The 17040-nt window shown below is 39.3% G+C and overlaps 1 protein-coding gene across 1 annotated transcript in view; it reads left to right on the top strand.

The window, feature by feature from the left end:
* The first annotated feature begins 795 nt into the window (after positions 1-795).
* Positions 796-17040, top strand: part of SMARCA1 (SWI/SNF related, matrix associated, actin dependent regulator of chromatin, subfamily a, member 1) — a 33215-nt gene continuing 16970 nt past the window's right edge. Inside the window, exons 1-15 of the mRNA XM_058032379.1 lie at positions 796-901; positions 4421-4507; positions 6717-6883; positions 7809-7909; positions 8036-8136; positions 8416-8595; positions 9908-10063; positions 10309-10440; positions 11192-11260; positions 11976-12085; positions 12729-12955; positions 13506-13627; positions 14002-14154; positions 15518-15650; positions 16607-16755. Of these exons, the coding sequence (XP_057888362.1) occupies positions 821-901; positions 4421-4507; positions 6717-6883; positions 7809-7909; positions 8036-8136; positions 8416-8595; positions 9908-10063; positions 10309-10440; positions 11192-11260; positions 11976-12085; positions 12729-12955; positions 13506-13627; positions 14002-14154; positions 15518-15650; positions 16607-16755 (1968 nt within the window). The 5' untranslated portion in view covers positions 796-820. The remainder of the gene's footprint in view (positions 902-4420; positions 4508-6716; positions 6884-7808; positions 7910-8035; positions 8137-8415; positions 8596-9907; positions 10064-10308; positions 10441-11191; positions 11261-11975; positions 12086-12728; positions 12956-13505; positions 13628-14001; positions 14155-15517; positions 15651-16606; positions 16756-17040) is intronic.

Here is a 17040-nt window from a genome sequence, read left to right as displayed (position 1 = left end):
TAAGTAGTGTGTTAAATATAGTTTTAGGTTATAAAAAAATATTAAAATAGAAACTATGCTATGTAGAATACTTTTTTAGAAGAAAGGACTTGCAGCGAGATAGCAGCCACAGGACACCTAAATCTTTCAGAGAAAAAGAATTTATTGCCCTCTTATCAGAAGAAAGGAACTTCTTCCCTCCTCGAAGCCGCTGTTAGGATTCAGAGGAAGAAGTTGACGATGACCAGACAGAATCCTGTATTTGAATGGAATTTATGCATCATGTACGAGGTGTATGAATATGCAACAGGCTATTGCTTTTAAGGGTTAATCCTTCGTTAACGGGTGTCCTTTTTCGGGTTCGTGCTGCTCAGAAAAAGGTACTCAGACTGTCAGTAACTCTTTGTATTTATTGTCTCATATTGTTCTAATTCAATTTGTCCAAATTATTATTACTCTAATTGTATTACTATTTTTATAACCATTTTATTACTATTAAACTTTTAAAATTTTAAAAACAAGTGACTGGAGTTTTTCACACCGGGAAGTGTCCAAGGCCAGGCTGGATGGAGCTTGGAGCACTCTGGGACAGTGCAGTGTCCCTGTGCATGGCCGGTGGGTGGAACAAGTGGATCGTTAAGGTCCATCGGGCCCCAGTGCGGGCTGAGGCGCCGTCAGCCCTGAGGGACCCGCGCTGTCCCTCGGCCGGGCCGGCCCAGCAGCACCGGCCCCGCGCAGTTATCGCGAGAGCGGCGCGGCGCGGGCCGGCCGGAGGGGCGGGGCCGCGCGGCGCGAGGGGCGGTGGGGCCGCCCCCGCCCCCCGGCGCCCGCCGAGCTCAACATGGAGCCGGGCCCGGGCGAGGAGCCCCGCGCCTCCACGTCCTCCGCCACGGCCGCCGCGCCGGAGCCCGGCCCCGAGGAGGTACCGCTCCGCCCCGGGGGGCCCTGCGGGTGGTGCAGCCTGCCCCGCTCGCCCCCTCCTGCAGCCCCTGCTCGGCCCGCGCCGCCCCGGCCCTGATGCCGCCCGGGCCCCTCCGCCGCGGCCCGCGGGCGCCCTGCGTGCCGGGCACACCCCCGGCCCCGAGCCCGCCCTGCGGCATCGCCCCGGCCGTTCCCGCCGCCCTGCCGTGCCCCCGGCCCGCCTCTGCAGCCCGTGCGGAGCCCCTGCAGCCCCGCGGCCTGCGGGGTCCGGCTGCCGGAGCCCCCCGCCCTGTTGTTGCCGGTCCCGCCCCCGGGGAGAGCTGTCCCGGAGCTCCGAGGGCCCGGGGAGGGAGTGGCGGGAGGGCAGCCCGAGGGGTCAGGGCCCCCGGCTGCCCCTGCCCCGCTGGAATGGTGCCCTGGTGCAGAATGCACCCCCCGAGACAGCGCGTATGGCTGCCGGCCGCCCCTCCTTAGGTTTTTGGAAGAAAGACACAAGGCTTGTAGAAAGTGACGTATTCAGGTATCCTTGGAAACAGAGCAAGGTTTAACCCGAAGAATGAATCTTAGGAAAAACTTAGTGGAATGAGGACCGTACATCATGTGTTTATGATACTGGAGAAAATGGTGGAACTACTGATAAGAGTACATTCAGGTGTTTTATCCCAGTTACTGACAGTCCATTTTGCTGTAAGGAATGTTTGAAGCTTTATTTTATTATGTATACAAACAGTTATGGGACACTTTGGTTACTCGAGAGAAAATGTTTAAGGGCTATTTTTCTATTGTATCCAACTTACTCTTCAAAATTTTATGCATGTCAACTGTACAGTCACAGCTTCTGCATAACAATGGCAGGCCTGCAACCTGTTGTGCTCTGCTCCCCTGTCAACTGTTTTACTTCATAAATAGTCTTTGTTGTACTACCAAAACTGCCTTATTGGCTGTTTGGAAATGTATTTCCACCTTGTGTATGTGAGTTGAACACAGAAGGAATCCTAATTATTCGCAGTGCATCTGCTCAGAGTTTTCAGTAGCACAAATTGCAGGGGTAAAGTCAGCTAAAGCAGCAGCAGTTCTTGTTCCCAGTTGTTTATTTAGGTGCTCCTGGGGCCTCCTCATGTTGGGACTGTTAAACTTTCTGCATAGAAATCTCTCAGCCTGAATTTAGGAACTCTGTTTAGGGTAGCTTAGTATTAGAGATTTTAAGGGGAGTGTTTTGTATCTTTGGAATACTCAGGATTTTTTGAAAGTGCTGTATGGATGTTGTAAGGTGTTTAAATGACAGCAGTGTTCAGGGGACTGTTTATAATGCAAATAGGTTCTAGAGTAGAGACACATTGTTACTGGTGAGTTTCCTGAGCTAAAAATGAAACTACTTTTGTGGTGGTGAATTGCACTGAGGCTTCTGCTGTCCTGGTTCCTGACAAGCCAGCCCTCTACCTGATGAAGATCTGTTGTGTAAAGTTTCTAGGGAAAAACTCTCAGACTTTGTGGAATATTTTATGTTTCTGTGTTGTATAAAGCTACATGGGCCAGTTGTTAGGGGGAAGTATTCTTACTCATACCAAAATCTAGTAATTGTCAAGGTGTAGAGTTTTTGCAGTTCAGAGCCTTATGCAGAAGCAAGCCTGGGTGTGATGCCTGTCCATCAATATTCAACAGAAACACTGCAATAAGAACTTGGGGGGTAGGGACAGTGTTTTCTCTGTGAGGGTAAGGTGTACACTGTGGTTTTATTGTGCTGTGGCTGCAGTAATAGGGCAGCTCATTTACTGTTTTAACTCAGTGTGTTATTCAGAAATACTTATTTTGGAATAAATTTGGTTTGTATGCCACCATAAGTTTTATTCCTCGGGATAATCTGAGTAAGAACAGAACTGGCATTGCAGCTGTCTGCCTTGGGGCTTAGAAAGGTAATATTGCACTGCAATTTACTTGGGAAACTTTCAGCTTTTAGGGATTCTCATAATATTGAGTTGTTCTGCTTGAATAAACTTAATACTTACATGAGGTAGACAGACAGACAGCTTTTTTCCAGTGACACATCTATCTAATTTATTTCTAGGGCAGGTGAGGGAGATGCCTGAAATGGCCTACTGTCAATTTGTTTTCATTTCAGGAATAATTTGACACTTCAGTTGGAGGACTGGACCTGATATTAGCAGTGTCAGCCTCTCTTTTTGGAGTGTGTGTTGTTTAGTAATGCAGTGGAGGTGTGAATATCCACATCTGCATCACCTCTCTGTGGCATGTTGGAGTAACTTTGCTTTCTGAGATGAGCTGATTATCTGTGTGACTGAAGAACATTTAAGTGAATAGAATATTTCTAATATTTCTAAATTACCTATTGGCAACATTTGGCCTTGCACAGGTGAGCTGAAGCATTCATAAAATCATTAAGTTCTCAAGCAGCTTCATTATACACTAAGTACTGTTCACCTTTGCAGAGAATTATGGCTTTGGGCCAAACCTGAAACAGAAATCTGTGACTTCAGAAAATATTCCTCCCATTTGCATGTGTATTTATCAGTGAAAGTTCTGAAATTTAAATGCAATGTTGCTTGACAGATTTTCAAATGTTTAGTACCATTTTGGCCTGGTTTTGCTATTGGACCCTGAATAGTTTAGAGTAATTATTATTTTAATGTATTTAATAGTAGTCTGATACTTAAAGCAGATTTATGCTCTGCACTGTTATGTTTTATGCAGACATGCACTCTTGTAGCTCCTTCCAGTTTACTCAGAGCTTTTCAAAAACATTTTTAGAATTTAAAGCATCTCAAAATAGGTTTACTTTTATTGGCATATTTCAAAGACCAATTAGGAAAGTTTTCCTTAGTTAGGGGGGAAAAAATCTACCACTTCATCATTTTATCAATATAGTTGTGGAAAACCTGCTTTGAGCTTCTCAATTGAGGACAGGTATGAATCTCATAAACTACAAAAGTTACAATTAGTTACAATTCCTTAGATTTCTTTCATATATAGTAAATAAGGTGGTTCTGCTGTCTGAGAGTGTACCAGGGGATTGTTGCTGCATGGATTGAATTGGTTGGCTGTGTATCTTCCTAGGTTTGTAGTTAAGCTGTTTCCAATTGAACTTTGCAATAGAAGTGGAAACAAACAAAACCCAACCAAAATGCAAGTGTCAGCAACTTAGAATTAGGAATCTGGCATTTAGAAATCAAAACTGTTATTTTTTTAAAAATATCTTTTCAAGGTATTAAACTTAATTATGCATTTGCAGTGAAATCTCTGTGAAGGATTAATGTTCTTTCAGTAATTTCTTTCAATTTGGATCCCGTGTGTAGAGATGAATATGAGGTTCTTCAGTTTCATTGTGGACATGAAGTTTTGCTTTAGGTGAAGTGATATGATTAATGCACTCATTTAATTTTGAAATAATTATTTTGAAAAAGTAGCATGCTTGTCTTACAGATTTAGGTTTGTTCAGTTTGATGCATTTTGCTAAAAAAGTAAATAAACGGTATTTATTAAATGTCTAACTTCTGAATTCCAGAAAAATGATCCCCCATTCCAACTCAAACTTCCTCCAAAGGCAGCGAGACCTGAAAAAGAAGTTGACCCAGAATATGAAGAGAAGATGGTAAGTGCTTTCATGAGAAAATGTACTGCAGCTTTTTATGGCACTTGGTTGTTGGAGCAGGATCAGTACAGTTACAAGGAGTTGCTGCAGCCTGGATGTGTCAGAAAAAAACCCAAATCAAGATTAATTTACGTGTCCATGTTGTGTCTCTCACAGTGACTGACAGGTCAGGCAGTGGTGGTTCTGTTAAATGCTGTCCCATTCTTCCAAGTATTTTTGTCTCCATGGTTTTTGGAGTTGTACCCTGTGGTTTTTATACTCATAGTTGTCAGTGGATTTTTGGTTTTGTGGTTTCTTTTTTAGTTATCCACACCCATCTGTGGTAAGGAGTTACTGTTCAATGACATTTTATATTTACAGCTCTCCCCATTTTGTTTTGAATTGTCTGTGTCAGTTTTATTTGGTGACTCCTTGGGTCATGTCAGAGGCATCCTTAAGCTACTTCTTACTTAATTGAAATAATTGAAGCTGCCACTTAAATGTCCCATAATATGTGTGCCATAACAATGCAAAAGAGGATTTGTCCATGACACCAGTGCTGGGAACTTGTAATGCTGGAGAGGAGATGTAACAGGGTAACTTCTGTGGTACAAAGAGGCAAAAACCTGCAGGACATTATAATCACTCCTTGGATGACATTTGTAGTAACTTCTTGGTTTAAGCTGGTACCTTTGTCTTGCATTGTTTTTAAAGGCTTTAATGTTAAATGGATGCAAAGTAATTACAGTAGAATCTGAAAGGACTCAATATCACAGAAGTCAGGGAAGAATGTAACTGTTAGACATAGAAGAATTGATGCCTACATGTATGAACACCTAATTTATAGCTGAAGAGCCACAGTGAATCTGTTCTTTGAGAATGAATTGAGTAAACAGCTAAACTTGTTTCACAATAATACTTGACTTTACAACTTCTCTAAGTTACAGTGTTAGTTCAGTTGTCCTAAGAGGCAAAGGGGATTAGATACCAAAAAATCTACCTTTTATCAATTGTGCAGTTGTGAGCTAGACGTTTACTGTTTTATCAGGACATACTGTTTATGCTAAGCCTATGATATTGCAGGCAGGAAATGATATTGTTTATTCAATATAGGTCGTTACCAACAGCGATCATTTTGCCAAAACGATCATGCTTTATTTGTAAACTGTGAATCCTCTGCATGGATTTGTTTTTATTCCGATGATCATAAACATCAATGCCGCTACTTCCCCCTTCTATAATTTCTTTTTCATAAAGGCTTTACTTTTTATTTACATTGTATTCGGTTGTCAAGTTATTTGCAGAAACGGTCCGATAATAATGCAAGGGGAAAGCAGTAATTTTTTCCAAGGAGATCTCGGTGAAGCTGTTAAAGGAACGCGGTGCCCTCGTGTGGCGCCATCGTGCATTGCACGCCAGGAGCGCTCTGCTGCCCTTTGGGTGCCGATCCTGCTCTTGGGGGAGACTTTGTTGTTGTAAGGGACCTGCAGAAAGGCGTTCTGGGGCCGGGTGTTCCTTGGAAACGATACCGAACTACGGATTCACTTCTATCCTTGATATCATGATATGTGAATGAGGTCACATGGACATTGCCTTACATGGTACAGTGTTACATGGTGCTTAGATTTCTCATAGAGAAGCTGATAACAGTTGCATTCTCTCAGATAGAATTTGCATTTTTTTTCATATTTTTATTTAAAATGATGTAACATCTTATCTTCTAAGTATAAGGAAGGAAGGCCCTGTTTTGCTGTGTGACATAGTGATGTGTGTGTGCCCCATTGAGATGGCAAAACTGAAATGTTCAAAATTTGAAATCTGACAGCAAAATTCACAATCCTAAGTGAAAGCAGTTCAACCATTACTTCAGGAATAATTCTAAAAGCAGAGCTACTACATTGTTGTCTTTGATCAAATCCTGATGAAAGTTCTGCCCCTGATGAGCAAGGTTAGGATTTCATCCCTTCCTGCAAGTCATAACTTTAGTTTTGTTTTTGTCTTTTGTAGACAAAGATTAAAGCATCCCTTCACCACTGCTGGTGTGCCATGAAGCAGCTCCAGCTCTGTTTCACAATGCTTGTAGCCCTCTGAGTCGTCTAACAGATCAGTCTTTTCTCATATAAGTTGTTCTCATGAGTGTCTGAATTCTGTTTCTTAACAAAAATACGTTTTTGTAAAGAAAAGTTATTTTTACTTCTTTTTTTGTTCTCTTCTCCACTTTGGAAAATAGAAAGCAGATCGAGCGAAGAGGTTTGAGTTCCTCCTAAAGCAGACAGAACTTTTTGCACATTTTATTCAACCTGCAGCACAAAAATCACCAACATCTCCACTGAAAGTCAAGCTGGGACGGCCACGGTTGAAGAAAGATGAAAAACAGAGTTTGATTTCAGCTGGGGAGTATGTTTTATTTTTATTTCAGACTTCTTACATGTTCAAACAACTTTGACTTTTAACATAATTTGTTTAGAGATTGTACATAGAAATTGTACTTTCAGTAAATGCAGACATTTCCTGTTAGTGGGGTATCAATTTCTTTAAATGCTGATTGGTTTGAAAGCATCAGCTCCATTAACATAAGTGTGACCTTGGATCAGAAATGCACTTTTAAAGCGAGTTGCCTGATTCTTGCCATGTAAAATGCTTTGGTCTGTATTGTGGGGTGAGTTTGGAGCACACAAATTGAATTTCTTTTGCATGATGCAGAAGGGGCATCAGAAATCCACCTAATGTGACCCAGCTGGTCGTGCACCAGTCAGTGGGACCAGGGTGGGGCTAGACCAGGTTGTGACAAGGCAGTACCCATGTAGTGGGGATGTTGGATCCTCAGCACCAACTGGCTCTCCCCACTGGTCTGTCTGTGTTGGTATTGCAGCAGAGCCTGCCTGTAGTGCCTCTGAGAGGTCTTAAATAACAAACAACTGTTTTTTTGTAATGCTTGCAAAATTACATTCTATTTTAGAAATTTTAATTATTTAAAAATGCGAATATGTGATTTTTCTGAACTTTGTAAATAACAAGTAATTGAGTCTAAGGCCACCACTGATGTGTCTTGTATATCTGTGTTGCTCATTAAAAAGTGCCTCAGAGAACTCATGATATTGTCAGATTATAGCCGTGGCTCTGAAAGAGAGGGATTCATATCAGCAGTTCTAATTCAAGCTGGAATGACTCCTGAGGAATTACATTCTAACAGGATGAGAGTTGGGTCAGGATGCCAGAACGTTCACACTGTGTGTCAGTGTGAGGTTCTGTTGTGATTTGGAGTTTGTAGCAGTGTTTTGAAGTGGTTTGTTCACACATCAGTGTTGGGCTCTTTCCTCAGGTACCGCCACAGGCGCACGGAGCAGGAGGAGGATGAGGAGCTCTTGTCCGAGAGCCGGAAAAGCTCCAACGTGTGCATTCGGTTTGAGGAGTCCCCTTCATGTAAGCATGGTGATAACAGCTCAGTTCTCTGATTGAGTTCATGTAATGAAAATCTGAGCAGATTGCAATTGGAATTTTCCACTTCGAATTAGTATTTTTCTACTTAGAGGAATCTTATATTTACAGATGTGAAAGGAGGAACACTGAGAGATTATCAGGTTAGAGGTTTGAACTGGATGATCTCATTGTATGAAAATGGAGTTAATGGCATTCTGGCAGATGAAATGGTAAGCAGTAATCTTTTGGATTTTTTTGTAGTAATTATTGAACAAAATACAACATTGAAGTGCTTATAGTATTTTGTGTACATGCAGTAGTATGCTTCATTCTACAGCAGTCTGGTTTTTCAAATCTGAAATTGTAATGTAAGAAATTCTACTGCAGCATTTTTTGTATAGTTTGCTTTAAACAAATGGCAGAATTATATAGTAAGAAAATGGTTTGAAAGTATTTCTCTATGTTATTTCACTTCAGCAAGTTTCTTTCCTCCCTCTTTGTCAATGCAGGGGCTTGGTAAGACTCTTCAGACAATAGCTTTATTGGGCTATCTGAAGCATTACAGGAACATTCCTGGGCCACACATGGTCCTGGTTCCAAAATCAACTTTGCATAACTGGATGAATGAATTCAAGCGCTGGGTTCCATCCTTACGTGCTGTTTGCCTTATTGGAGATAAAGATGCCAGAGTAAGTGCTTCACATCTCAGAAATTTATGCATTATTTAGCAAAAAATATCAGTTGGGTATGTGGAATTCTCCCTAAGCTATTTCCTTAATTACAGTATATTTTAGTAATCTTTACTGCATTAATGTTGAAAGTACAAAATGTTATGCTTGTGACTAGGAGGAAAAACTGAAAATCAGTAGATGAAATAATAGACTGGGATCTGGGTACAGCCCTTTGAGTTGTCTGGTTTTCTGTTGTCTTTCTCTTTGACTTTTGCACCTATTTTTTATCTCTCTTCCATATTTGTAATGTGACAGTGTGTACTCATTTTTCTTTATTGCACTCACTTTGTTACTTCTCCCTTCACTTTTTTTCAGGTGACTTTTCCCACTCTTGTATTTTATAAGCCTGCCTGGCCTTGTAACTAGGATTCTGCTGTAGAGCTTTTCATCTTTCATTGTGAAGGCCTTAAAATAGATATGGAATGTTTTTCTAACTGAAGGGGATGAATGAGCTGGATGTTTCTCTGAATTCTGTAGCTGCTCATTTGGGTTGCATGGCTGCCTGTTACTGCTTGAGGGTAGAAAGGTTCTAGGAAGGGAATAGGAGCTGGCAGTGGGGCCAGGAAGGCAAGTGGCATCCTGGTGTGTACCAGCCCTGGTGTGGCCAGCAGGACCAGGGCAGTGACTGTCCCCTGTACTGGATGCTGTGACATTGAGGTGCTGGAGTGTGTTCAGAAGAGGGAACAGATATTAGGAGGAGCAGCTGAGGGAAATTGTTTTTGTAGGTGATAGGACAAGAGGAAATGGCTTCAGGTGTACTGGGGGAGACCTGTCTGCATGGTTTTCCTATGGGATGATTTTCTTTCATGTGAAATGATTTATGTGCTTTGATATGGGCCTTGGAAAACAGAGATGGGACAGAGGAGGGAGCTATCTGGGAAAGAGAGAAGATAGTTGGGAGTGGACTATGTAAGTTGGTTTGATACACTTCTGTGGATTGTGTCTTTGGACAAATTAATTCAGATGGTTTTTCCCCCTTTCGGTTGTATGTACTCTATTTGAATTACAGAAAAATGATGCTGAAGAGCAAGTAGCTAATTTTGAGTAGAAACTAATTTGTGTTTTACTTAACTCCAGCTTTCTCTGTGCTTGAAGTACAAAGGATTGAAGGCTTTTGTTACAGTAACTTTCAGTTACTGAGAAGATGTTTCAGATGAACTTTGTGTGCTAGTTTAGTGCATCAGTGATGGTGGTGGAGACAACATTCCCTGAATGCCATAAAAATTGTTCATAGTTATCAATGCTTACTAATCCAGTTCTTCTGCTCCAGGCTGCATTTATCCGTGATGTTATGATGCCTGGTGAATGGGATGTTTGTGTTACATCATATGAAATGGTAATTAAAGAGAAATCAGTCTTCAAGAAATTTAACTGGAGGTACCTGGTAATCGATGAAGCCCACAGAATAAAGAATGAGAAGTCTAAGGTAAATTTGAAATTGTTTGATACTTGGAAGTTAGTTCAATACAAAAAGATGCATCTGATTTGAGCAGATTTCAAGTGTTAGCTGTGGTGTTTTTTTAAAATAGAAACAATGAGCTATTGGGTGGTAAATGTGAATTTCATAGGTAGCTCACTGTCTCTAAGTTTAATTGACATTGTTTTAGGTTTCAAAAACTGATTGACTGTGTTTTAGTGTAGATGATGTTGATAACTATGTTGTGTTTCCAGCTGTCAGAGATTGTGCGTGAGTTCAAGACAACAAATCGATTGCTGCTTACAGGAACTCCTTTACAGAATAACCTCCACGAGCTGTGGGCATTACTCAATTTCCTTTTACCTGATGTCTTCAATTCTGCAGATGTAAGTTGATGTTTGGAGGTACAGTGTTGTTATTTTGATTCCCAGGCTGCTGTCAGTAGAAGAGAAGAATGACCAGCCTAGGGAGGAGATGGACATTGTGCATGACCCAGGTTCAGGGAAAGCTCTGTGGCTTACTGTAGACTGCTTTTCTTACTCTGCCTAGTTAAAACAGTGCATTCTGCTGGTGTGGTGAGGCCTCAGACCATTAACAGCAAATGCAATATCTTAAATAGATCAAGAATTATGCAGAATTTGAGAAAGCAATGAGGTAGCAAGAATATCAAGCATCCAAATAGACATAATCCTTTTTTTTTTAAATTTAGAACTTGAGTAATCTTTCTTCTCTTTTACTGTTAATGTTTCTTTGTGCTTGTATTACTTACTTATGTTATTTTTGCTCTGCTGTCCATCTAATTTTCTTAAGGATTTAAGTTGGGATTTTTAAACTTTTTGCCCCATCATCACATAAGCACTAAAGGGAAGCCCTTGGGCACTGCAGTGATGAGCATGGCAAGTTGTTGTATATTAAGCAGAGTGTAGTGGTATTTTGTCTGCAGAGTGATGCACTTGACTCAAATGTTACAATGTACCAGGGAGATGGCACAGAATTGCAGACTGTTTTTTCTTTCACAGAAGTAATCTGTCTCCAGATTTATGCCACTCTCATCTGGAATGAAAGAGAGTCAATAGGTGTCTGTTAAAAGTGCAGATGATAAACTGTTCTTACCAATTGTGCTGTTTCTCATCACAGGATTTTGACTCGTGGTTTGACACTAAAAATTGTCTCGGTGATCAGAAACTTGTAGAAAGACTTCATGCTGTAAGTAATTAAAGCTGTAATCACATGTCATCATTAGCATGCACACGGTAAAGAAGAAAACCAGATTAGTTTCCCCTTCATCTCAAAGTTGAAAAAAATGAACATGAAGGTCTTTAGTTACAGGAATGCCTATCAGAATTTTCATTAATTAAACTTCCTGTCATAGGTAGTACTTTTTGTGTGTTACTGTTTGAAGCAGACAAAATCTGAACATAAAATGAAGAATTTTGAGATATTTTTAAACCATTTATTATTGTGAATAGTACACTGGTACATGTCATGCCAATCTGAGTAATGCCTTTACCTTTGTTTTACTGTGCATGAGATAAGACATTTTTTGCAGTGGCAGAAGAGGTCAGAGAGCCTACAACATGCATTGCTTATACTTGAAATATTGGTGTGTTTTGTCCCTGCTAGTGGAAATGAAACAGAGCTTATGTTAAAAAGGATTATATTTTATAAACTTAAAGAGTTTTGCCCCTTCTTAAGATAACAACTGGGATGATTCTGGCAATCCTTATATAGGGATACACATGTGTGAGTTTAGTCATTGCTGGACAACTTTGTTTTGCAGAATTTTTCTCATAGAGTCACCATGACAGCAACAGATACTGGTTAGTTCTGGATAAATATCAGATAATTGAATCTGTTAGTTTTGTATTTGTGACAGTCAATTTTACACATTTATCTATGTAAAGCATTTTAATTTGTGTAGGTTTTGAAGCCATTTCTCTTACGTCGTATAAAAGGTGAAGTAGAAAAGAGTTTGCCTCCAAAGAAGGAAGTAAAAATTTATCTTGGGCTCAGCAAAATGCAGAGAGAATGGTGAGTGATTTACATCAAAGTAAGCTTCTTTTCTGATAAACACTATAGCTCTTCACACTGATACTTTTTTCCTTACATTTGCATGTTGAGACAGTCAGAGAAACTTATTTATAGCTGTCTTAGGGCTTTTGTAAAAAATGCACAAGTTTCAGAGAGCTCAGGAAGGGTAATGAAAAGAGCTGGGAGGAAGAAAGGAGAAAAAATTTTTCCTTCCTTAAGTTTATGTGAAAGAACAAATGCCTCCTGAGCTTCCTCCTTTGATCCAAGTATGTATGCACCAAAAAGTCTTAACCTGAAATTAGAAGAGAACCCTGAGGAACTACCCAGAAGAGACATGAGACGCCAGGTCAGTGTAGCAGTTTCTGTCAAATAAGTAATAGTTTTAATCCACTTTATACTACTAAAATGGAAGTGTAAAATAATCCAGGGCAGATCATTGTCACTCACAGAGAGATTCCCTTTTGTATTTAGCTATGAATTTGGAAATATGTATTATCAGTGAGATGTTTCATAGTAATATAGCTCATTGTTATAGAAACAAAGCCAACTCCCACATAAATAAGAATGGTCATAATTGGAGGGTTTCATTCATTAATTGAATTAAAAACCAGAAAATTGTTCAAAACTGCCCTTAAAACCTCAGGTACACCAGGATCCTCATGAAAGACATTGATATCCTGAACTCAGCTGGCAAGATGGATAAGATGCGCCTGCTGAACATTCTGATGCAGCTGCGGAAGTGCTGTAACCACCCTTACCTGTTTGATGGTGCTGAGCCTGGCCCTCCTTACACCACTGACACTCATCTCATCACCAACAGTGGCAAAATGTTAGTTCTGGATAAGCTGCTGGCAAAACTCAGAGAGCAGGGTGAGTACTGTTTGTGGACAGCAGTGATCTGAATTCTCCTTCTCAGTTAAAGTATCTTTCAAAACAGCACAGGTTTAGCCTCTCCTGCAGTGAATGTATTCATCACTTTCTCTGAGGTTTTTGTTGAAAATTAATTTTCTGTAGATCGTAAGACATGAAGGGAAAGAAATCTTACTGGAATGATAAATAAGACTAAAAATATGGAGAAGCAGAAGGAAAGGAAAAGTAGAGCCTCCCTTCTCCTTTCTCTAAGAAAATTTCCAATGATAGGATTATTTCATCTATGTGCATCAGCCAGCACCAGATTCCCTTACAATGGATTTAAGTGTTCTGCTTTTTTGGTTGTGCATTTCTGCTCTATAATTTATCAAGTAATATTCTTGAGTGGTTTAATCACTACCAGAAAAATAACTTGAGAAGAAAGACTTATTTAATTTAGGCATAGTACAGAATATGTCACATAAATTCTCAGTCATGCTCTGGAGTAGCTCTGTGATCAGATCAATGTGAAAACATAAAATGAATATCAAAACCTTCTGTGTTCTGTCAGGTTCCAGAGTTCTGCTGTTCAGTCAGATGACTCGTTTGCTGGATATTTTGGAAGACTATTGCATGTGGCGTGGTTATGAGTACTGCAGGCTTGATGGGCAGACACCACATGAGGAGAGAGAGGTGGGAAAGTTGTATGCAAACAAGAAAAGCCTTTGGTTAAGTTAATAAGTTACTATTTACATACATGTATGTAGCCACATCATTGTTCAAAGTAAAGCAGAAATGGTACAGTTTTTAAAAGGCTGCTAAGGGAATGTTTCTGCTAGACTAACAGTATGTTTCATTTGATCCATAAATGAAAAATACAGTGTATTACGGAGTCAGTGCAGATTTTCTCACCTGTCCAGACATACATTTCTTACTTTGATAAAATTCTTTTTTCTATGAAAACGGTGTAAATTTAGACGGAATTTAATTGGAAAGCCACCAACATACTGGAAACTTGTTTGAAAGATCTGATACTTCAGTGACACCTTTTTTTTTTTTTCTTTCAGGAAGCAATTGACACATTTAATGCTCCTAACAGCAGTAAATTCATTTTCATGCTGAGTACCAGAGCTGGAGGTCTTGGAATTAATTTGGCAACTGCTGATGTGGTTATTCTCTATGATTCAGATTGGAACCCTCAAGTAGATCTGCAAGCCATGGTGAGTTAACTCTCTAATACACATTTGTTTGTTTAAATTGTCAATATTCTATTTTGTATAACTGTTTTCAGAACTTGCACTTTTATTACTTTTCTTTATTTTTTGTTTACGCAAGGCAATACCAAGAAACAAAGGAGTTGGATAAAAGGGCATGAACAGAATTTGTGGAGGAAATTGTAGATTTTTGCCTGTAAATATTTGTCTTAATTATTTTCATAATGAGAGATTGCTTCTATCAAAATACTGTATCAATATTGTTAATAGAACTATAGCATTATTCTTAATTCTGTCTTTTCAGGAGAGAACAGTTGAATAATAGAGTACTGTTTTCAAAATTGTAAAGATAACCAAAAGCATGCAGTCTTATATTTCTGTCATTTTGGAAGTTTATGGTTTTACTGTTTGTTTCTGCATAAGCCTAAAGGCATTCGGTGGTGATGCTGGGAGGGGGAAGTTACCTTTGGGTTAAACCTACTCCAATCTTCTCTTTCTCAGTACAGAATGTAAAAAAAATAGTCTGTAGTTTGTTTCATGTGGAATAAAACTCATGTGATCCTTCTTGAACGGTAGTAGGGTGGGTATTTGTTCAGTGGTTTGTAATTTTTAATTTTCTTTTAATGCACGTCAACACATCAAATATTTAATATCAATAGCTCATGCTTTAGATATGCATGTTGACTGCCAATAGTTGACCAAATTCCTGGAGACTGTAAGTGTGGTTTGTGAACTTTAGTGGGGTTTTCAGGAAGAAATTAATATTATACAGGAGAGTAAAAGATTTAACAACTCCTGTTTAAAGAGAAAATCCTGTGGTACCCACAGCTTGAAGGACAGCTGTTTTAACTTTTTTTTTTTTTAATTTAAAAGGACATGTTTTTCAGAGGGGATAAACACAAGCTTTGTTACAAATGAGTGTAGTGTGTCAGTCATAAACCTTGTTTGCTTGGCTTACAAGCTCAGTGTTGGAGCTGTGGCTGCAGGAACTCTGCACATGGAATTAATGTGCTCAGGCCAGGGATGCAGAATGTCAATACCTGTGTCAAGTGAGAGAGTTCCTTTGAAAGCAGTACAAGTGTATGCATGTGTGTACTGTTGTATGTCCACTTCCCAGCTGCAGTCTGACAGACATTCAGTTATCTTCATTTACATTGAGGGAGATGCATTTATTACTGTGGAATGACTCAGAAATGTAATAGCCAGGTATAAATAAATATTAGAATACTGGTTTTACAGTGATCTGTGCTTTTGAATAGGCAGGGGACCAAGAAGTACAATACCAGTTTGAGGCTGCTGTTTCTGCAAGCTAACTGTCTATTGCTTGTGAGTTCTTGTTGCTGAACACTCACTGATTTATGTTTGTTAGGACCGTGCGCATCGTATTGGTCAAAAGAAACCAGTACGGGTGTTCCGACTTATCACTGATAATACTGTTGAAGAGAGGATTGTAGAAAGAGCTGAAATAAAACTGAGACTGGACTCTATAGTTATACAACAAGGTATCAACTGCTATATATGTTTGTCTGCAACAGAATTGTTCAGTCCCTTTAAGTATGGTTAAATAACTGTACAAATGTACAGTGTTAGTGAAAGCAGGCCTTGTGTATAATAGCAGTGTACTAAATCATCCTCATGTGCGAGGTATTCACTTGTTCAGCTGAATTATTTTAAATTTTTTTTCCTGATTAATGTAGACAAAGAGTCTAAATGAGGACAGTAAACTACAGCTGAGTAGATGTTATTTAGTTTTGGGATATGTTAGAAAGAAAAAAAAAGAAAATCAGGTATATTCCATGGCAGTTGAAATAATGATATACATATGTTTCTTACCATATAAGAGTTAACTGAAAAATAAAACACCTTTGTGTATTTTTGTTTGGAAGCACTTAGAGGAATAGTTTGTCAAAACTAAGGTACTCAAGCTAAGTTTTTAGGCTTGTTTGTATTTACTACAGGGTGGGCTAGTGAAAGGATGATGGTCAAAATTTTGATAGCATGACAAGAGACATGGATAGCGTAAGAGAAATTTTGGGACAGCAGTTAAATTTTGGGAAGAATAATTAGAAAATTGGGTTGAAATCAGTGATGTAAATGTTGAAAATGTCAAGCACTTCCTAGTGGTTATAGAATACTTCTTAATTTTTCATCTTGAGATAAGATTGTGACCTTAAAAGTTCAGATAACTTTGTAAGAATAAGATCTTATGTGTAAAATTCAGATTATTTGAATGTGAAATGTTTTTTGTTATGGCTTGAGTCAAAGTTGTTTTTTTTTTTTGTTTTCCCCAAAGTTCCTGACTTCTGTTTATTCTCATCCTGAGCGAAATGTATTTTTTCTGTATGGTTGTTCTGTTTTTCCTTTCTTGTTCTGTCAGTGAAGTAAAAAAATGCACTGCTTGCCTGGTCCTACTAGAACTCCCACATTCTAACTTCCAGCATATTCCTTGTGATTGTAGGAAGGCTCATAGACCAGCAGTCCAACAAACTGGCAAAAGATGAAATGCTGCAGATGATCCGGCACGGGGCCACGCACGTGTTTGCTTCCAAAGACAGTGAGCTGACAGAAGAAGATATAACCACCATTTTAGAAAGAGGTGAAAAGAAGGTTAGAGAACCTTTTCATATGGAATTCAAAATACCTATGCACAAAATGGAATGAGATCTGATGACATAAATCTATTATTACTTTACTATTTGTGGATTTTAAATATTATGAAATTTTTGAAGAAGTAGAATTAGTGATTGTAATTATTTTCAAAGTTTATGCTGTGTGCATCCTGTCTTAAGCACTGCCTATTTTGTGGTCTTTTAAAAAAAATGTAAATTTAATGCCAATAATTCTGACAGACACAAAGTCTTTATGGAACTTCATTAGATAATAGATAGCTGT

Source organism: Melospiza georgiana, chromosome 12 (genome assembly GCF_028018845.1).
Source record: "Melospiza georgiana isolate bMelGeo1 chromosome 12, bMelGeo1.pri, whole genome shotgun sequence".
NCBI classification, from domain to species: domain Eukaryota; kingdom Metazoa; phylum Chordata; class Aves; order Passeriformes; family Passerellidae; genus Melospiza; species Melospiza georgiana.
Note: the sequence above shows the minus strand (reverse complement) of the source record. Positions and strands in the feature narration are given on the sequence as shown.